The 22439-nt window shown below is 45.5% G+C and overlaps 1 protein-coding gene across 3 annotated transcripts in view; it reads right to left on the bottom strand.

Moving 5' to 3' along the window:
• Positions 1-2416: 2416 nt before the first annotated feature.
• MAPK8IP3 (mitogen-activated protein kinase 8 interacting protein 3) overlaps positions 2417-22439 on the bottom strand; it is a 66530-nt gene continuing 46507 nt past the window's right edge. For all 3 annotated transcript variants that reach the window (XM_070955429.1, XM_070955428.1, XM_070955427.1), the window contains 17 exons: positions 21921-22091; positions 20382-20508; positions 19423-19518; positions 18603-18767; positions 17671-17836; positions 15389-15574; positions 13879-14065; positions 12764-12886; positions 11617-11697; positions 10308-10375; positions 9367-9515; positions 7688-7859; positions 7117-7230; positions 6383-6421; positions 5575-5757; positions 5064-5207; positions 2417-2538 (listed from right to left, as the gene is read on the bottom strand). In XM_070955429.1, the coding sequence (XP_070811530.1) occupies positions 2417-2538; positions 5064-5207; positions 5575-5757; positions 6383-6421; positions 7117-7230; positions 7688-7859; positions 9367-9515; positions 10308-10375; positions 11617-11697; positions 12764-12886; positions 13879-14065; positions 15389-15574; positions 17671-17836; positions 18603-18767; positions 19423-19518; positions 20382-20508; positions 21921-22091 (2293 nt within the window). The remainder of the gene's footprint in view (positions 2539-5063; positions 5208-5574; positions 5758-6382; positions 6422-7116; positions 7231-7687; positions 7860-9366; positions 9516-10307; positions 10376-11616; positions 11698-12763; positions 12887-13878; positions 14066-15388; positions 15575-17670; positions 17837-18602; positions 18768-19422; positions 19519-20381; positions 20509-21920; positions 22092-22439) is intronic.

Here is a 22439-nt window from a genome sequence, read left to right as displayed (position 1 = left end):
TCGGTTTCAAATGTATGTAAGGACAGGATATGCTCTCGTGCCTTATGCTATTTGTTTCTGCTTGTTTATTTATTTTTCTTTGCAGAGTTTCTTAACTTCGGCCACTTTTAAGAAGTGTCCGCCTCAACTCAACCCAGAATTCTCCACGATTTGAAGTCCAAATTTATTTAAAGTAGCTGAGACAACATCGTTGTAGGGTACCCAGCCTAAGCGTGCACGCTCTCTCTCTTTATATATATATATATGTTTGTTTGTTCATTCTCCCCTTGGGAAAAATGCAGTGCATTTGCCCAGAAGCAAATCCCATCGAACTAAGAACAGCTTACTTTCTGAGACACGAATAACATTGCGGCTTCAATCAACTCTTAAGAGCCTTGGTAGTACAGGAGTTTAAGGCACCCTGTTATTAAGCTGGTTATTAAGACCAGCTGCCTGCAATTACTGCAGGGTTCGAATCTCGCCAAGGCTCAAGGTTGACTCAGCCTTCCATCCTTTCTAAGGTAGGTAAATTGAGGACCCAGTTGTGGGGGCAATAAGCTGACTTTGTATAAATATACAAAAGGATGAAGGCTATTGCTGAGCACATTGTAAGCCGCCCTGAGTCTTCGGAGAAGGGCGGCATATAAATCAAATTAAAAAAAAAAAAAACTCTTTCGTTTTTAATCATGGAGCCAATTTTGTTGGCTTGATGGGTTTGTCATGCTTTAGCGACCTTCCTCAACTTCCGTTCGTGTTAGAAGTACAACCTTTTTTGAATTCCCTTTTGGCCAGGTGGATTTAAGAGCTTTTGGGAAAGATAGTCCTGATACGTCTAGGTAGCACTTGGCGAACCACAGCTGATCTCCAAAAGCCAAAGCAGATCAGACTGGCATAGGAGACCACCAACTCACCCCAGGGGTGTAGGCCAGACCTGAGTAGTTGAAAGAAGGAGAAGAAGAAGCCAAGACGGATGTGTCGATGAAGACCTCTAGAAGCTGACCTTAACTCACTGGGGGAAATCGCCTTTATAGACCCAGCTGGAAGGCAGCCAGCTGGGAAGGCTAGAAAAGGATACTTAGACCATCTGGGATGGTCCTGGGATCTGATCAAGTTCATCAGCCATTTGAAACGCCTCCAAACACTGTATCTTTATAGAAGATAAAGTTCATCTCCTTAGCAGCTTTTTTGGACCTCATTAGACTCTTAACACTGTCCTCATCTGCCTCAGATTTCTTTTGCTACTTCTACAAGTCCTAGTCTAAGAAGGAAGGGCTTTCTAAGAACCTCCAGCTTTCCTTCACTTCCTCTTCCCTACTTCCTTCTCCTGGATAATTGGCCTCTCCCTCTACACATTCCACTCTTACATTCTCTGACCCATTTGTCTTCCATGTTTGTTTGATTTCTCCTAGTTTTCTACCCTGATTTTTCTCTTTCCAAGATAGATAAGTTGAAAGATTTTGTGACTTATATTCCTGCAGCTCCCAGCAGAACACTCCCAGATACATCGAAGGTGGTTTCACCCTCCAAAATATCCATCCACTCTGGAATACTGCAATATTTCAAGGCGGAAGAAGTTCAGATTTTTCTGGCTTGCGGTAGTCAAGATCCCAAACACTCATCTGGTAAACCCTTATTATCTTTACTGCATCTCTATCCTTCTGCACCAACAAAGAGCCCAGAATGGTTTCCAGACTGGAGCCTAAACCGCGCTGAACCCACCAGCGCCCAATTAAAATAAATTTAGTGATGGGAACTCATCCTGTGCCCAGAGCCCATATTCTACATACAATGCCAACTGCTGACATGTGACTATAATTCCCAAACATACCTGCAAACCTTCCTGGTAGAGATTTTAAGATACTTTAGCCAAGTTCAGATCGCTCCCAAATTCGTGCCTGGACCTCACAGAATAATTGTGAAGGAGAAAGGACAAGGGATGTTAGTTGCTCTCAAAAACATCTCGCTCATACTGGCTTTGGAGACCAATCCAAGTGTCGACACAGTTTCCATGGTGGCAAAAGGGAGTAAGCCAGTTAAGCAGTTCATAGGTACTTTTCTCCATGCAGGTAGGAAGGAAGGAAGGAAGAGAAGGAGGGGGCTGCCTTGGAAAAGTTGTCCAATCCTTCTGAGCCAAGGGTATGGTCTTCCTTTGCGTCTTGACTTCTGATGCAACAGACTTCATCCCAAAATTCCCTCCAACCAGAAAGCCAACGGTAACCCCAGCCAGTCTAGACAAGTCCCACAATCTCAAGACCCATCACTGTAAACCTGGAGAGGGAAGGAGCCACTGCATGGCACAGGAATGGTTGTAGTTATCTGGGATCGGACAGGCCAGCGGTAGGAATTATGCAAAAGTTCTGTATGTACATATTGGCATTCGGGAAGTGGGTGTCAGTAGAAGGGAGAAAATTATACTGGCAGGAAGAGGAAGAGAGGTTCATTCCGGGATGTAGGACACCTGCCAGACGATGATGTGGCTTCGTTCAGCCTTGGAGAGGATCGGCTTCACCTGGGCAACATCGCCCGTGTTTTCTTCGGTCTCGTCGTCTTCTCCGTCCCCTTTAGAAGGAAGAGGAACAAAAGAATAGAGCAGGGGTGTCAAACTCGATTTCATTGAGGGCCGCATCAGGGTTGTGTTTGACCTCTGGGGGGCTGGGAGTGTGGCCGGGGGAGCGTGGCTAGCATGACATCACTCACGTTGGGGGGGGGCACCTGTGGTGGCCCGAGTACTCTATTATTATTATTATTTATTATTATTTATTAAATTTCTATACCGCCCTTCTCCAAATAGGACTCAGGGCGGTGCACAGCCAAGATAAAAACAAAGCATACAAAATTTAAGAACAATATTAAAATAATTAAATGTTTTGGCCGAAATTAAGATAACCCAATTTAAAATCAATTTAAAATTTAACTCAGGCCAGCCCAGCTTGTTGAAATAAATAGGTTTTCAGGGCCCGACGAAAAATCCGGAGGTCTGTTATTATACGTAACTCTGGGGGAAGGTTGTTCCAGAGGGTGGGCGCCGCCACAGAGAAGGCTCTCCCCCTGGGGGTCGCCAGCCGACATTGTCTGGCGGACGGCACCCTGAGGAGGCCCACTCTGTGCGAGCGTACTGGCCGGTGGGAGGCTATTGGTGGCAGAAGGTGGTCTCGTAAATACCCCGGCCCTAAGCCATGGAGCGCTTTAAAGGTGGTCACCAACACCTTGAAGCGCACCCGGAAGACCACTGGGAGCCAGTGCAGCTCGCGCAGGAGAGGTGTCACATGGGAGCGCCTCGTCGCCCCCATAATCCCCCGCGCGGCCGCGTTCTGGACCAGCTGGAGCCTCCGGGTGCACCCCAGGGGGAGCCCCATGTAGAGAGCGTTGCAGTAGTCCAGGCGGGAAATGACTAGTGCCTGAGTGACTGTGCGTAGAGAGTCCCGATCTAGAAAGGGGCGCAGCTGGCGTATCAGGCGAACCTGATAAAAAGCCCCCCTGGCCACGGCCGTCAAATGATCTTCTAAAGACAGCCGTGCGTCCAGGAGGACGCCCAAGTTGCGAGCCCTCTCCGTGGGGGCGAGTGATTCGCCCCCAATAGCCAGCGATGGCGTCAGCTGGCTATATCGGGACGCTGGAAGCCACAGCCACTCGGTCTTGGAGGGGTTGAGTCGGAGCCTGTTTCTCCCCATCCAGGCCCGCACGGCCTCCAGGCACTGGGACATCACTTCAAGGGCATCGTTGGGGTGGCCTGGGGTGGAGATGTACAGCTGGGTGTCATCAGCGTACTGATGGAACTCCACCCCAAAGCCACGGATGACCTCACCCAGCGGCTTTACATAAATGTTGAACAGAAGGGGCGAGAGGACCGACCCTTGTGGCACCCCACAAGCAAGGTGCCTCGGGGTCGACCGCTGCCCCCCCGTCAACACAGATTGCGACCGGTCAGAGAGGTAGGAGGAGAACCACCGCAGAACGGTGCCCCCCACCCCCAACCCCGCCAACCGGTGCAACATGATACCATGGTCGATGGTATCAAAAGCCGCTGAGAGGTCTAACAGGACCAGGATAGAGGAGCAACCCCTATCCCGAGCCCTCCAGAGATCTACCAGTGAAAACAGGCTCACGAGCTCCGTTTTCGGCTGCAACGGCCTCTTGTAACACTGCCCATGAAAATGGCGCTCAGAAAAGCCGCATGCAGCCCTCCTGAGCTCTGTTTTTGCTGGCAGAGGCATCGCGGGGCGGTCCTTCGCTGTTTCCAGGGTGGCCCTGTGGGCCAGATCTAACCATGGGCCAGATTTGGCCCGAATGCCTTGAGTTTGACACCTCTGGAATAGAGCGTCAAGGGGTTCCGTTCTCAGCAAAATTCACCAAACAGACGATCAAATAACAACCCTGTTGAGATCTTGGATTTACACAAGAGAGCTTTTTACTTTTTGCAACCTTCTGACGAGCAAATTCAGTGGGGAAGCCAGATTCCCTTAACAACCGTGTTACTAACTTAACTGCAATGATTCACTTAACTGTGACAAGAAAGGTCATAAAACATTTATTTCATCAAGCTGGCCTGGCCTAAATCTTCTCCCCTTTTTAAATGTAAATTTTAATTTTTTTTTTTAAATTATGGGGTATTTTAAATTCAGCCAAATTATTTAATTCGTTTTTATTCTATTTCAAATTTTTGTATTTATGTGTTTTATCCTGTGGCTGTTCACCACCCTGAGTCCTTCGGGAGTAGGGCGGTATAGAAATTTAAATAAATAAATAAATAAAATAAAACAGGGCAAAATTCACTTAACAAATGTTTCACCTAACAACATAAAGCTTGGGCTCAATTGTGGTCCTAGGTTGAGAACTACCTGCATAGCAACTATAGTATTATGGACAAATGGGTGTTTGAGACCTCTGAAGAAACAGGCTGCTTCAACTCCAGTGAGTGTGCAAGAAGGGTCACCCCAAAGAAAGAGAAAACAGATGATTGAGTTCTGCCCTTATCAGCCATTGGTGTAGTCCTCAGTGTGATTTCTTCTTTCACCATCCCATATTCACTGGGCCATATTCATCCACAGCTGCGGCAAGAGACAAGGATGCACTGTGAAACTCACCAATCCGGAAGTCAATGTATCCTTCACCCCCGCTTAACACAAGGACGTTTTTCAGCTTCTGTCCTTCCTCCTCGACGGTATCTGTACTGGGGTTCTCTGAAGGACTATCCAGGACACTCCCATTCAATGTGGCAAGGACATTTCCTAGAAGGTAAAAGGTAAAGGTAAAAGGTTCCCCTCACACATATGTACTAGTCATTCCCGACTCTAGGGGGCGGTGTTCATCTCCGTTTCAAAGCCGAAGAAGAGCCAGCGCTGTCCGAAGATGTCTCCATGGTCATGTGGCTGGCATGACTCAACGCCAAAGGCGCACAGAACGCTGTTCCCTTCCCACCAAAGGTGGTCCCTATTTTTTCTACTTGCATTTTTTTACATGCTTTCAAACTGCTAGGTTGGCAGAAGCTGGGACAAGGAAAGGGAGCTCACCCCGTTATGTGGCACTATGTGGAACTGCTTGGGGAAAGTTGGTTTTGCAGTTATACACGCAAAGACCGAGAGAGGCGCTACTGACCAGGTACGGAGACAAAGAACTTGACCGCATCGCGGTGTCCATGGAAACAGAGTTGAGCTTGCGCCATAGAACAATATGGGATAAAGCTACTAGTGGACTTGTCATTGCTGTCATCTCCACCGTAGACATGGATGACACCTCCAGGGCGATTCCCCTCTCCAGATGTTGGCGAGGTCTTGTTGGCTGAGACCAAAGGAAGAGAAATGGAAGTCAACAAGCAAGGTGGAAGAAGAGCAGGGGTGAAATCCAGCAGGTTCTGACAGGTTCTGGAGAACCGGTAGCGGAAATTTTGAGCAGTTCGGAGAACCAGCAAATACCACCTCTGGCTGGTCCCAGAGTGGGGAGGGAATGGGGATTTTGCAGTATCCTTCTCCCAGGAGTGGGGTGGGAATAGAGATTTGCAGTATCCTTCCCCTGCCACGCCCACGAAACCACGCCCACAGAACCAGTAGTAAAAAAAAAAAATTGGATTTCACCACTGAAGAAGATAGCTGGTTTCTCCCCACTGCAGGTTTTAAAACTGATTTATTCATAACTTCCTTTTACAGGGTGTCTGGGAAATGTTACGGACAATCTCCTAATCTCACACTTTCAGGCAGAGTGGACTATAATCATCCCCAATCATGTCATTCACTGATTCATCCCACTATTTCACCTGTACCATTTCCCGGCAATTTCTGAGTGGAAGGGAAATGGGATGAATAAATGCCCCAAAGGAGACAAGTCAGCAGATGAATCAAGGGACAGAAAAATGAGTGGAAAGCTTAAACATCCAAACCTAGGAATTCCTTGTTGGTTTAGTACTTACCCCTGAGCCCAAGAAGTTGGCCTCGGTGAAGGACTACAGCTAAGGCAGATGAGAAAGCGATGAGAGAGAAAAAAAATGGATTGGGGGGTGGGGAGGAGGGAAGAAAAAAAAGCGGTTATTGAGAGAATAGCTAAAAGAAAATCTTGGCAGAAACACTTATCATTTTAATGTACTGTATTTTTCGGACTATAAGATGCTCTGGACTATAAGACGCACCTACCTTTTGGGGAGGGAAACAAGAAAAAAAAATCTGCCTCTGCCTCCCAGCATCCATCTGGTATTCATCTGGCCCATTTGCTGACACACATTTGCCGCTGACACTCATTCGCTGTCGTGGCCTGTTCACCGCTGTCCATTTGCCACGGCCCGTTTGCTGCCATGGCCCATTTGCCGCCACGGCCCATTTGCCGCTGCCCATTTGCCACAGTCCATTCGCCGCTGCAGCCCATTCACCGCTGCCCATTTGCCACAGCCCGTTTGCTGCTGCGGCCCATTCTCCGCCACGGCCCGTTCGCTGCTGCCCATTTGCCGCAGCCCGTTCGCCACCGCGGCCCATTCTAGAACAGCTGATCAGCACCACACTAATTCCCTCCCCCCCGCCGCAATATTCGTAAGACACACAAACATTTCCATCCACTTTTTTTTTGGGGGGGGGGTGGGAAAGTGTGGTGAATCATTTCTTTTTTCATAGAACAGAGGAAATAATTGAAAAGATGCAAATGTCAACCACTTACTCTCGGTCAAAGGGATAGAAATGACCACTCCGTTGCCTGTGCCAACCCACAGGCGGTTGCCAGCGATGAGTAAAGCTGTGATCCGTACAAAGGAGAAACCCAGTTTTCCAGTCCCTGAATAGAAGAGCAACATGTCATTGGTTGGTATTGTGCAAGCAACCCCAAAAGTTCAAGAAAGATCTGCAAACATTAGCTAGCCACTATAGGAGATGACCAGGTTGAGCTGGAAGGCGGGGTTAAACACGTCATTAGTTTGGAATCCTCACGTAGCCACATGAAACCTATGTTCAGCTCCCAGTGAATTCCACTGACTCTTATCTAGCACTAATTTGTCTTAACCATTAATAGGCCAGATTCTTGTGTAGAGGTAGCATGGAATACATTTTTAGTGCTTTAAATTCAACTGGTTAGTTGGATCTGGCAGCTGTTAAACTAAGCGTCTTAGGGACTTCAAGGACCATTGTCCAGAAGGACAATGTTGTGGGAGGCAGCACTAGGCACACGGAGCAGCAAGAAGAACGAACTAGAAGGGTTCAAAAGGAGGAATGCTTCCAACGCCATTTCACTTTACCTAACATTTTGCTGACATAGGGCTCAATATCCACATCCTGAAGATGTTGATGAGTGTGGGCATGATAGAGCCGTAGAGTGGAGTCCAGACGGATGGAAACCCAAACTCCATCTCCAATCCAGGCCAGCTGCCGGATCTGACTCTCCCGGCGAGGATGAGCATCAAAGGACTTCTGGAAAACCATCAAGGAAAGAAGCTTTGATTTCATGAGTGTTACAAACCTAACTTTCTTCCATTTCCTGTGTGTCCACTAGCACATCACAACCTCAAATATCAGCCACAATATTCTAAAATTATAGCTTGTCCAATAAGAATCTCAGTTGCCTTGCTTAAAAGTAACTTGCATTAAGTTATCTACTAATCCATAAGCAGGTTTCCCCCACCCCCCAAGAAAGAGCTATTGTTGACTTCTGACTGGGACAAGGGTGGCACACCCCAAAGGAGTCAAGAATTCAGCCAGGTCAGGACAAAATCTCACTTCGATTTAATTTCAATTTAATTAAAAGCAAAATAAATGACATCAGTGAGGTCTTTCCCCCATTGGTTTGATAAATTTTCTTTCCTGGCCCATGAAAAATTACAGCTTGATGACAATTAAGCCCTACTAAGCAGGTATATACAAAAGTATGAAGGCTATTGCTTAACGCATTGTAAGCCTCCCTGAGTCTCCGGAGAAGGGCGGCATATAAATTGAACTAATAAATAAATAAATAAACTTTAGGAAGAGCTCAGGGGAAGGGGGGGGACACCAAAAGTTAGGGCAGGGGTCCTCAAACTTTTTAAACGGGGCCAATTCATAGTCCCTCAGACTGTTGGGGGGGTGGACTAGCTGGGTGAGCGTGGCTAGGTGGTCATGTGACTGGGTGGGCGTGGTCAATTTAGCAGTCCAAACAATACACACATTAAACTTTAATTTGTTATGCTCCGGGTGGTGGAAAGAAGGTAGCTGCCTTGGGGTGTGTATCTCTCTCCCTCTCTCTGTCCCTCCTTCCCCCCTCTCTCTGGAGGCCGGGGAGGCAAAAAATGGGCCCGTTTTTGGTCTTCCTGGCTTCCAGAAGGTGGGTGGGGGCTGGTGGATAGGCAGGGCGATGTGGTGGGGCAGCCTCATTCCGCGCAGGCCAGATTAATGGCTTCGGTCGGCCGTATCCAGCCCGTAGGCCATAGTTTGAGGACCCCTGAGTTAGGGGATGCAACTGAACCTTGGTGGAGGGGTGGGACTGTTTTCAAGTGGTCCATAAAAGCTTATGCGAAAATAAAAGTGTTCTCTACAGTGATCACAACTTCTGGCTGATTCATGTACCCTTATTTGTCAAAGTAAGGGAGCTCTGGTGGCGCAGCAGACTAAAGCACTGTTATTATCATTCAGCTGCTTGCAATTACTGCAGGTTCGAATCTCGCCAGGCTCAAGGTTGACTCAGTCTTCCATCCTTTCTAAGGTAGGTAAATTGAGGATTCAGATTGTGGGGACAATAAGCTGACTTTGTATAAATATACAAAAGTATGAAGGCTATTGCTTAACGCATTGTAAGCCGCCCTGAGTCTCCGGAGAAGGGCGGCATATAAATCAAATTTAAAAAAAAAAAAAGTAAATTGAGCTTTTAATATCCCATGAAAAAGCAGAGAGAAGGAAGGGGCTCCCTAAGGATAGCCGTAGAACCCTGATGAGATACTCCTGGTACCTCGATCTGCATTGTCTTTGGCTGGATGACATGAATTTTGTTCTTATAGCCACACCACACTCTGTCGTATACCACGGCCATGCAGCGAATGGAATGATGGGTGTGGCCCAGATCCATGAGATGGTAGTTGCTGAGATCCCACTGACCATCTAGAGAAAAATGGAAAGAGGGAAGGAGAGGAGAAGAGAAGAGAAGTCTTGAGACTGGAATCCTCTTGAGGAATCAGGCACTTCTTTGTTAAGAATTTCAGAACCACTGAATTGAACAGGTCCCTTTGGGTGACTGGATCCAACCTTGGCTTTAGGAATCTAGATTAAAGTGCCTCTAATCCATGCTTCTCCACCCTGGTTCAGCAAAGGAAGCAATTGGTTCTACAATCAAACCGCCCAGATAGAATGAACTTTTTTTTAATAGAGCTGAATTGGAATTTGTTTTTTTAAGGCCCCTATTCCAGACCCTGAACTCTGGAAGCATAATCCGATCCAAACCTAAGTTAATATTTGAAGCTCTAAATAGGAGTATACATACCCCAAATTTCTATGGAACACACCAGTGACGAAATCCAAATTATTTTACTACTGGTTCTGTGGGCATGGCTTGGTGGCCGTGGTGTGGCTTGGTGGGTGTGGCAGGGGAAGGATACTGCAAAATCCCCATTCCCTCCCCACTCTGGGGACAGCCAGAGGTGGCATTTGCCGGTTCTCCGAACTACTCAAAATTTCCGCTACTGGTTCTCCAGAACCTGTCAGAACCTGCTGGATTTCACCCCTGGAACACACCAAAATGTTTCCTGTCTGCTAGATTCTACCAACTGTAGTGTTACGCAGCCATGAGACAAGTTGGTTTTTACAAGTGCACCCTGAAACTACGGTAATTAATCCTAGTTAATTACTTTTTCCAGTTTTCAGCAACTGGATCATTGATAGCAACTGACCCCTTACCTTCTCCCCGATGGAATATGGCAAGGGTCCCATCTGCCAGAGCCACAAGAACTCGCCCTTTCACATGCCTAAATAGACAGAGGAAAGAGGAACATAATTTTTCAAGTTACATGGAGGTAACTTTGAGGTGGAAAAGAATGATGTGCATTTGAGAATTCTGCAGTATGACAATCATAAAAATTTAGTATCCTAAATATCTTACTATAAAGGTAAAGGTTCTCCTCACACATATGTGCTAGTCGTTCCCGACTCTAGGGGGCGGTGCTCATCTCCGTTTCAAAGCTGAAGAGCCAGCGCTGTCTGAAGATGTCTCCGTGGTCATGTGGCCAGCATGACTCAATGCCAAAGGCACATGGAACGCTGTTCCCTTCCCACCAAAGGTGGTCCCTATTTTTCTACTTGCATTTTTTTACGTGCTTTCGAACTGCTAAGTTGGCAGAAGCTGAGACAAGTATCGGGAGCTCACCCCGTTACGCAGCACTGGGGATTCGAACTGCCGACCTTTCGATCGAAAAGCTCAATGTCTTAGCCATTGAGCCACCGCGTCCCTTCTTACAGTGAAAAATAACAGCAAAGTTTGCAATATCAGTAATGTAGGGTTTAATTTAGCTTTTTTGAGATTGGAGGTGGTATGTAAGAAACCACCCAGAGTCAGTCATGTGAGCCAAACAGTGTAGAAATTTGATAGGTAGGAGAGAGGGAGAGGGAAAGGGAGACAGGGGGAGAGACGGAGAGAAAGACAGAGACTTTTAATGCAAATATGCAAGTTCTAATTCATTTCATTTTATTTTAACAAGTAATATTGTACATACCGTATTTTTCAGAGTAATAAGATGCACCTTTCCCCCCCCCAAAAAAAGAGGGTGAAAATCTGGGTGCGTCTTATACTCCGAATGTAGCCCCGCCCAGTTTCTCAAATGGAGGTTTCAGAGGCTGAAAAAAGCATCAGAAACAAAGCTTCAGAAAAAAAGCCTCCAAACAGAGCTTCAGAGGCTTTTTTTCTGAAGCTCTGTTTCGGAGACTTTCAGGCAGGAAAAAAAGTTTTTTCTGAAACAGTGTTTCAGAGGCAGAAAAAAGAAGCAAGGCACAGAGCTCACAACCAAGTAACCTGTCACTAAAATTCACCTCTGGGAACAGCTGATTGGGGGTATTCCAGGAGGCTGATCCACCTGCCAATCAGCTTTTTTCTTATTTTCCTCCCCAAAAACTAAGGTGCATCTTATATTCCGGTGCGTCTTATACTCTGAAAAATACGGTAATTTCATACATATTTATCCATAAAACCCTCAAACTCATCTTGTCTACTTACACCAAACTTAGTACTGAATCCTTCAACTTGATGGAATGTAGGCACTTCTTCCAGTTTGACACTGCTGAGTGTACATACAACCTGGCAGGGAGGGAATATTAGACAAGATTAGGTTGGCAGTACAGGGACAACATCTGGATCATCTTCTTTGGGTTCAGAAGCTAAACAGGCTCAGGTCTAGTTAGTACTCTGGTGGGAGCTCCTGGACAAAAACCTCAGCTATAGGCCAGATCTGACATTGAAAAAAAATAATTATTAAGAGTAAGCCAATGGCAAGTTGGCAAAAAAAAAACTACAAAGATGATTATGAAATCATCACAAATTGAGTCAACTAGAAGGAGAGCTTGCTTTTTACCTAGTTAAGACTGGTGTTTTTCAAATTCAGCAACTTTAAGATGTCTGGACTTCAACTCCCAGAATTCCCCAGCCTGCAGGAATTGAAATCCATGCATCTTAAAGTCACCCAATTGGCTTTCATGCCTAAGACGGGACTAGAACTCACAGTCTCCTGGTGATTGGCCCAAAGTCACCCATCTGGTTTTCACGCCTAAGGCGGGACTAGAACTCACAATCTCCTGGTGATTGGTCCAAAGTCATCCATCTGGTTTTCACGCCTAAGGCGGGACTAGAACTCACAATCTCCTGGTGATTGGTCCAAAGTCATCCATCTGGCTTTCACGCCTAAGGCGGGACTAGAACTCACAATCTCCTGGTGATTGGTCCAAAGTCATCCATCTGGCTTTCACGCCTAAGGCGGGACTAGAACTCACAATCTCCTGGTGATTGGTCCAAAGTCATCCATCTGGTTTTCACGCCTAAGGCGGGACTAGAACTCACAATCTCCTGGTGATTGGTCCAAAGTCATCCATCTGGCTTTCACGCCTAAGGCGGGACTAGAACTCACAATCTCCTGGTGATTGGTCCAAAGTCATCCATCTGGCTTTCACGCCTAAGGCGGGACTAGAACTCACAATCTCCTGGTGGTTGGCCCAGAGTCATCCAGCTGGCTTTCATGGCTAAGGTGAGACTTGAACTCACGGTCTCTTTCTTTCTAGCCTTAACCACTAGACCAAAGTGGCTCTCTAACTGAGGTCTGATGGATTACTAATAATAGATGGGCTGTGAAAGCAAAGCCTGAGATTCTTACCAGCCGTTCTGTGCTCCAAGCCACATGGTGGGGGCGGCACTGGTGGTAGCTCCCACGGTATTGCCATTTGCCTCTTGATCCGGCACTGCCACGCTCGACTCCACTTTTGGATGTCCATTCTCACTGTTGACAGAAAAAAACATCCTTTAAAAGTGCCTGATGGTATGGGGTAAAAAAAATGCTTTCTACGTGTAATCTCGGCTTACGAACACAATTGGGGCCACTGTTGCTAAGCAAGGTAGTAGTTTAGTGCGTCATGCCCGATTTTAAGACCTTTCTGCCATGGTTGTTAAGTGAACATTGCCGTTGTTATGCAAATCAAGTGGTCGTTAAGTGAATCTGGTCTCTCCCATTGATTTTGCTAGTAGGAAACCGGGTGCAAAGGTCGCAGATGGCTATCAAGTGACCCTGGGATGCTTCAACTGTCATAAATGCACTAAACGAACTGTTGTAAATTGAGGACTACTGTATTTTTCGGAGTATAAGACGCACCTTCCCCCCCCCCAAAAAAAAGAGGCTGAAAATTTGGGTGGGTCTTATACTCCGAACGTAGCTTTTTTGAAGCTTTTTTTCAGCCCTAACGAGGCACTAGCGAGGCGCTAGCGAGCGATCTTCCCAGCTTTGCCTGCTCCTTCAACTCTCTGCTGTGCTTTAACCAGGCGCTAGCAAGTGAAGCTGTCTCCATGCTTTGCTCTGACTCTCAGCTGTTCTTTATAAGCTTTTTTTCAAGCCCTAACTAGGCGCTAGCCAAGTGAAGCGATCTCCCCTAGTGCTTTGCCTGCTTTTCTCATTGCTGCTTCCTCTCAGCTGTGCCTTAGATGCTGTTTTTTATCCCCAAGCAGGGGATAAAAACTCAGCAAACTAATGTGCTGTAGCTGACCAGACTAAGGACGCTAGCCAGATGGATACCTGGTAGGCAGATTTTTTTTTTCCAATTTTCCTCCCCAAAATCTAAGCTGCGTCTTATACTCCGAAAAAATACGGTATTTATATCTGGCCAAGCTTTGATCTTCTTTAACATGGCATTCTCTACTCTGCAACTGACTGTCCCTTTTCCATTTGTTGCTGAGTTCCTGGGACTTTCCATGGACAAGAACAATCAATGTTTCTTTTACCTGTTCTGCCTTGCAGGTGCCTGAGCTGGAGTTGGATCGGTAAACACATGTTCTGTAAGGGGGCCAGTCCGGACTTGGGCTGGCTCCATTTCGCTCACACCGTTCTCTGTCACCTCCGTGGCTTCGGTGGCCTCTTCGGTGGACTGGGACTGATCAATCCTACCATTGCTTGTTGCAGCCACTTCATCTGAAGGTAAAATGGTGACATTGAAGACGAAGAAAAAGATGAAGAAAAAGAATGGTTACCTTTAACAGATATTGGTCCAGCTATTCACAGAGAAAAGCAGGTCCCAGCCCAAAAAAACACATCATAGATTTTAAAAGGCAAAATCATTCAGAACCGTCGGGAGTCCCGTAAGATATAAATTTTTTAAAAAATTATGGTTGTCTAGACTGGATTTGGCATTTTTATCCAACTATCAAATCAGATAAGGAAAGGTAAAGATTCCCCTCGTACATATGTGCTAGTTGTTCCCGACTCTAGGGGGCAGTGCTCATCTCCGTTTCAAAGCTGAAGAGCCAGCGCTGTCCGAAGACGTCTCCGTGGTCATGTGGCTGGCATGACTCAATGCCAAAGAGGCACGGAACTCTCTTACCTTCCCACCAAAGGGGGTCCCTATTTTTCTACTTGCATTTTTTAGGTGCTTTCGAACTGCTAGGTTGGCAGAAGCTGGGACAAGTAATGGGAGCTCGCCCCGTTACGCGGCGCTACGGATTCGAACCACTGAACTGCCGACCTTTCAATTGACAAGCTCAGTGTCTTAGCCACTGAGCCACCGTGTCCCTTCAAATCAGATAGGCCAATGTTATTATCTGTGAAGTGACAGCTGCCAGTTCTTTAGCTGGTGTTGGCCTTTTATATGTAAGCATCAAATTCTTCCCAAGAGGATGTTGTAATGTATTAATGTAGTATGTATGCAGATCCAAGCAGTGTGGTCATTTGCAGTTGACAGGTGCGGATTTTGTATTATTATTATTATTATTAAAACAATTTGGTAACTTGAAGGAAAATGGAAGACAATTTTAATTGTCATTTAATGGGATTTCAACAAAGAAAAGTAGTGTTGTAACTGAATTCCGTTTGCCAGTTAGAAAAAAAGATAAAAATCATCTCTATCAGAATATTGATAATCGAAAAGCACAATCTACTGCCACCCAATATTTATCCTGAAAATTTCAATGGCCTTTTTCCCTTCACTAAGATTATCCTGGTTAAATCCAGACTTAGGGGTGGTTGCTTAAACCCTGTGGAAGTTCAACTAGGTCATTTGGAACAAGTAATGTGTATAGTTTTCTCTTGTTTTCTTTTTTCCTCTTGATAGGCAGGACACATTCATATAGTTCTGGACAGCAAGATTTTATTATCTACTGAGCTATTTGGGTGATCTATTTTAATTCTGTACCGTTAAATTCAAGGTCGTTCTAGTAAAAGAACCATAAACAGGCTTAATTAAGTAAAAGCAAGCTGAGGAAAAAAAACCCCTGTCCTTAAAACATTTTGGAAACATACTTTGTCCTTTATCCAACACGGGGGTGTCTCCACGAGAGGAGCAATTGCTACTAGGAACATTGCAACGAGTTGCGCAGCCAACTAAAGTGATGCCTGCTAAGACTCCATCTGTTCCCGAAGATTCCTCAGGATTCAAGTCCCTTTCTAGAAAGATTTCTCCAGGAGGATAGTCAGTATCACAGGCCGCTGCAAAGATAGCAATAGCAATAGCACTTAGACTTATATACCATGTCAACTTGCAAAGCATCCCTGGCATGCTCTCGAGTTGCCATAGGCAAGGAGGATGGGAAACCGGCGAAGCAACACGGCAGCCAAAGACAGGAGCACATTCCAGACATATATTTCTCAAGGCTGTCTCCCAGGGTTACCCACAGCAGCCCGAGAGGAGCGAACTCTCCTCTCTATTCTACCGCATAGCTCCCAGCGACCGGTAAGCTCCCACAGAGTTGGTCTCCTCCGGGTCCCGGGTCAGCTAAACAATGCCGGCTGGCGGGCCTGCGGGGGAGGGCCTTCTCTGTGGCTGCCCCAGCTCTCTGGGACCAGTTACCTCCTGAGGTCCGGACCATTCCCACCCTACTGGCCTTCCGAAAAGCTGTAAAGACCTGGCTTTTCTGGCAGGCCTGGGGCCGTTGATCTCGCTTTGCGATCTGGCGAGATCCGGCCATGAATGGTGTGAATGCGTTCTAAGGTTTTTAATGTTTTTTAATCTTTTAAATGTTTTTAGAATGGTTTTTTTTTTAATTGTATTGTGAGCCACCCTAAGTCTCTGGAGAGGGGCGGCATATACATTTAATAAATAATAATAAATAATAATAATAACTCTACAACCCGCAAAATTGCTCCATTGGCGAATGTGATTGATGACACACCCTGTTTTCTTTTCTGTGGGAAACGGGTCCAAATGGCTCTTTGAGTATTTAAGGTTGCAGACCTCTGGACTAGACTGTGTTAAAACAACCTCCTTGGTATTTTAAGAAACCTGGGCCACTGTGGACTTCAACTCCCAGAATTCCCCAGCCAGCAGAGGCAAGGTCAACGTGTCACATCCCTGGAAAGCAATCTCAAAGGTATTTTAAGGTTTGGCAAATACTGTGAACGTAGCCTTGCGTATTGCCACTTTTCCAGGCTAAATAGCCATTCAATTTCCAAAAGATTAGGATGAATATTTGGAAACAAGTGAGAATGAAAGTTACTTCACATTCAGGTTTTTTAAAAATCATCCCATCTCACTATGTCTAGCCAAACCAAATTTCAGGCTTGGATAAGACATTAGCTACCAAAGCTAGTTTCTTTTTAATTATGACTTAACAATACAACGAGTTTCCATTGAGAAGCTTCTGAATATCATAAGGACTAGATCACTAGGGTTTTTTTTCTCCCAAAAGAAAGCTAACAGACACCGGACACCAAGCCCCAGCCTCCATATTAAATTTCAAAGTTGCCCATACAGGCCTGTATTGTGATTTATGGAAGTAGGAGACTGTTTTTTTTTTTTTATGAATGTTGTAAAGTAGCTTTGATTCTAGTCTGCTAAATCTATTTCTTATGAATTACAAGCTTTGAAAGCAACAACTGAACATTTATGGATCAATCGTTGCGCCCATGTAACACCTCTCCTACGCGAGCTGCACTGGCTCCCAGTGGTCTTCCGGGTGCGATTCAAGGTGTTAGTTATCACCTTTAAAGCGCTCCATGGCTTAGAACCTGGGTATCTGCGAGACCGTCTTTTGCCACCAATAGCCTCCCACCGACCAGTTCGTTCTCACAGGGAGGGACTACACAGGGTACCGTCAGTCAAATTATGCCGACTGGCGACTCCCAGGGGGAGGGCCTTCTCTGTGAGGGCTCCAACCCTTTGGAATGAACTGCCCCCGGAGATACGAAATATCCCTGATCTCCGTGCTTTCCGCCGTGCCCTCAAAACCCTCATGTTCCAACAAGCGGGGCTAAACATATGAACATGTGAATGTTTTTTTAAAATGTTATCTAATTTTAGGTTCTATTTAATTGGGCCAAACGATGTTATAATAATAATTTTAATTAGCAATTTTATGATGTTTGTGTATCTATATTTTTCTTGACTGTACACCGCCTTGAGTCCTACGGGAGAAAGGCGGTATAGAGATATAATTAATCAATCAATCAATCAATCAATCAATCAATCAATCCATGATAGGGAATGACAAGCCTTTGTAAGCCTCCCAAAGTCACCTTGTGGCGAGATGGGGTGGCAAATAGAATTTATTTATTTTAAAAAAGTCCCAAGATCTGCCTCTGCTTGCCTGGAATGCTGGAGATGCAAAGAACGTGGGCGTTGCAAACCGTGAAATGATCCACCACCGTCCCTGGTTGGTTGGCATCGATGATAACCACTTTACTAGTCGATAAGGTGCTGGTGAGGATCCAGACTCTACTGGATGTGGCATCCATCTCATGCAGTTCTTTGGTCTGTGAGAAAGCAAAAGGGTAATGGGCACATGGCCGGGTGGAGGGCAAAGAGTGGGAAGTTGCACGTTGCATCAGAACAACCTTTCCAGGTTGAAATACTTGCTGGACCATCATATCGCGACATGACTTTGGACAGACTTCTATCCAGTGGTGAAATTTAAATTTTTTTACTACTGATTCTGTGGGCAGGGCTTGGTGGGCGTGGCAGGGGAAGGATACTGCAAAATCCCCATCCCCACCCCACTCCAGGGGAAGGATACTGCAAAATCCCCATTCCCTACCCACTTCAGACTAAGGATACTGCAAAATCCCCATTCCCTCCCCACTCCTGGGAGAAGGATATTGCAAAATCCCCATTCCCTTCCCACTCCAGGGGAAGGATACTATAAAATCTCCATTCCACCCCACTCCAGGGGAAGGATACTGTAAAATCCCCATTTCCTCCCAATCAACTGGGACTCGGGAGGCAGAGAATAGATGGGGGCGGGGCCAGTCAGAGGTGGTATTTACCGGTTCTCTGAAGTACTCAAAATTTCCGCTACCAGTTCTCCAGAACTGGTTAGAACCTCTTGAAACCCACCTCTGTCTTAGAAATTAAGTGAACAGTATTGATATGACTTAAAATGCAAGGTGATTTTATCTTTCAGGAAGATATCATCTTATGCTGATTATCTAGCCTAGAAAAACTCTGTTTTATATCCAGCCCGGGGGGGGGGGGGAACCCTGAATGCCTACACATATGAACAGAGTCAGCTATATGCCCAACCTTTTTCTTTTCTGGAGATGTGTGATTACTCTTCGTATTCTCTCCTTCCATCTCTCTGTCACAGGTTAGTGGGTCACATCCCGGATCAGGCTTTTGACCGTTTGCAACATCCGGTTCCACCCCAGGCTTCCAGCCGGTCAAATTCACACCAGCTGCACACCATAACTGTAAAGGGAAAGAAGACATGAGAGATCAAAGGCAATCTTTCTTTCTGCATTGGTGGGCCAATATGTCCATAGGTTGTGGTTCGATAACGATAGGAATAGTGTCACAATGAAATGCTTGTAGAGGGGACGTGATGGGGGGGGGACACGATAGCGGTATTCTAGTATTTGAGAAGTCGCCACAAAGAGGAAGGGGACAAGCTATTCTCCAAAGCACCTGAGGGCAGGACAAGAAGCAATGGGTGGAAACTCATCAAGGAGAGAAGCAACTTAGAACTAAGGAGAAATTTCCTGACAGTGAGAACAATGAATCAGTGGAATAACTTGCCTTCATGAGTTGGAGTCTGGAATAGCATAGGGTCTCCTGCTTGAGCAAGGGCTTGGACTCCTCCAAGCCCTCCAAGCCCCCTTCTAACTCTGTTATTCTGTTATTCTATTACTCTGGGTCAACCTCCTTTCCAAAGCACCAGAGGGCAGGACAAGAAACAATGGATGGAAGGAGAGAAGCAACCTGGAACTAAGGAGAAATTTCCCGACAGTGAGGACCATTAACCAGTGGAACAACTTGCCTCCAGAAGTTGTAAATGGTCCAACACTGGAGGGTGGAAATCTTCCCACTGTAAGAAAGGGAAAAATTTGCCCACGGTTGACATTACCTTCATGGTAGGATCCTTCTCCACTAGGGGGCGACAGTAAACAGGCACAGGGACATTTTTCATCCGATTATCTTCTTGGCCACCGTTGGGACTCAACTGTTGGGGATGAAGAATAGAATAGAATTCTTTATTGGCCAAGTGCGATTGGACATACAAGGAATTTGTCTTCGGTGCATAAACTCTCAGTGTACATAAAAGATACATTCATCAAGAATCATAAGACACAACACTTAAGTGATAGTCACAGGGTACCAAATAAGCAATAAAAATTATACTAGGAAACTAAATAAAACAATATAAATCGTAAAGATACAAGGAAGAAGGTTATAATCATAAGTAGAAGGAGAGATTGGCTAATAGGAAGGATGAGAAGAATAATAGTAATACAGTAAATAGTTTGACCGTGTTGTGGGAATTAGTTGTTTAGCAGAGTGATGGCATGGGGGAAAAACTGTCCCTGTGTCTCTTCATTCATGGCACAGAGCTGTGTATTTGTATGACAAGAAAGTTGCTGGAGGTTTTGGAAAATGTTGATTCTTGTCATCTTCAGGTGATGAGTTTAACCATATGAATTGTACTCCTTACTAGAGGGATAAATTGGAGAAAATTGACCAAAGAAGGGACAGTTGCTATTTTAAATATGCTTTCTAGTAAATACGCTCCGCTGAAGGCAGTGGGATCCTGAGCAACCATTGGTAAGTATGCACTGTATATTGCTTAAAATAAGGAAATAAGGAACAAAACATTAGAGCCAGCCAGGAGTAGGATTTCGGGGTTCTCCGAACGGCACAGAATCTTAGCTAGAGGTTCTCCTGAACCCCTGAGAACCCCCAGCAGCCAACCCCTTACAAAAAGGAATCAGTGTAGAAAGGGAACAACGCACTTCCTGCCCAGAAGGGCTCTGCTGACACATCTCCCTAATTGTCACATCTTCCTGTCTGTTAGCCAAGGAACATTACCTGTTTGTATTTGGCTGGTAGGCTCCACCCACAGGCCTGTAAGCGGCCATCATCATTCCTGACGTGTTCGCGGACCTGACGGTATTGCTCTCGCTTCTGCTCACGGCGTGCCGATGATGTGCAGTCACTGAGGAGAGAAGGATCAGGAGGAAGACAAGGACAGACCAAGAGGACAAGGAAAGGTCCCAAAGCAGTAGGAAGAGAGGGAAGAATCCAGTACAGGAAGTCCTCAATTTATGCCAGTACGGAGCCTGCCATTGCCTCTAAAGCCCGTTGTCATTGACTAACCTGATTTTATTTTTTATTGCAGTGGTCCTTAAGCAAATCACCATGGTTCATTAAGCGAATCCACGGTTGTTAAATGAACACCACAGTTGTTAAATGAAGCTATTGTTCAAACCAGAACGCGCGAGCATGGAAGTACATGTGCATGCGCTGGAGTGCCAGAAAACCGAAGACAAGCTGGCCAGCGTGCACATGCCTGTTTTTTGGCTGTTTTTGGCCGGGTTTTTGGCTGTTTTCTGGGCCGTTTTCTAGGGCTAAAAATTGCCTGAAAAACAGCCTGAAAACAGCCCAAAAAACGGCCTGAAAATGGCCTGAAAAACAGCCCAAATAATGTCCCAGAAAACAGCCTGAAAATGGCCCGAAAAACAGCCTGAAAACGGCCTGAAAAATGTCCTGGTTTGTTTGCCCTTTTTCAGACCGTTTTCCTGTGCTCCGGCACCCGCAAAGAACAGCTGGCGACTGCACATGTGCCCACAGAGAGAGCTCTGCATGCCATAGGTTTGCCATCATGGATCTCTACCTTTCATACATATTATTTAGGACTAGAGAAAATTTCCTCTCTTCTTTGCAAACCTATTTCTCTGTGCACATCATCTAAATACAATATTAGTAAGAGGAAGAAACTTGTTTTCCTCTTTTTAAATGTTCTGCTCTGCATTTAAATCTAATAGGAGGAAGGGTGATATTTATTTGTTTAGTAGCATATAATAACCAAAATGAAAATCTCCAACTGTGGGCTTCTAGCCAACTGCGGAACAGGCAAGCTCTGCTGACATCCTATCAGCATGAATTCTCAAAATCAGCAGGAGATTGGAATAACCTTTTCCGATTAAACAAACATTATTAAAAAGCCTAAGCTTTTATGAATTACGTGAAAGTTTGTTTTTTAATTGCTAGTCATAAATGGTGCTATCGTGTTTTTCCCAAAATAAGACCCAGCAGGATTTTCCAGAATGCTCTTAATAAAAGCCCTACCCCAAATATAAGCCCCAGTTAAGATCGTCAGCCAGGCGGACACATTTAGTACCATATTTTCCCCAAAATAAGACCTAACCAGAAAATAAGCCCTAATGCATCTTTTGGAGCAAAAATTAATATAAGATCTGGTTCTATTTTCGGAGAAATACGGTATCAGACTTCTCCTGATTTTTTTTTTTTTTGCTACCATAGTTTAACTCAGCTCTTCTACAAAAGCACACACACTGTTAAGCAGCCCTTCTAGTTTCTGATAAAGAAAATCATTGCCAAACTTACTCATCTGGGAAAAACTCAAGAGTTCGGTTCCCGGCAGAGATTTGACACAGAGTGTGACTGCGACGCTGGCTTAACCCAGCTGCTGTGGGAGATTTGTAGTGGATATTCACTGATGGGTAGCTCCTTTTTGCTGGTGGAGGGCTAGAGGAGGAACTGAACAATCGGCTGAAGCTGGGGAGGGAGAGAAAATACAGACAGAATAAAAGCAAGGTGTTATGAATTTCAAATCCTACATATTTCATGCTCAAAACAGGCCTTGGGCAGTGTAGGTCTTCTTTGAGGCTCCTTAAGGAGGCTTCCCTACTTGCTTGCTTAGGCATTTGAAGATGCTGTCTTAAATTAGCACGTTGTTCTAACCTAGGCTTCCCCAAAAAGCACGAAGCAGAATCCTGGTCCCGACAAAACCTCTCAGTTGAATTCCTCTTATTCACCTTCAGCAAACTCTTTCAAGGGAGAATTTACCATCACAGACCCTATCTGGCTTGGAGAGCTGCCAGGCCGATATCTTCAAAACTTGGC

This window comes from Pituophis catenifer, unplaced genomic scaffold (genome assembly GCF_029215685.1).
Source record: "Pituophis catenifer annectens isolate HBS135680 unplaced genomic scaffold, rPitCat1.0.hap2 SCAF_16, whole genome shotgun sequence".
In the NCBI taxonomy this organism is placed as follows: Eukaryota; Metazoa; Chordata; class Lepidosauria; order Squamata; family Colubridae; genus Pituophis; species Pituophis catenifer.
The sequence above is the reverse complement of the archived record's forward strand: the minus strand, read 5'-3'. Positions and strand labels throughout refer to the sequence as shown.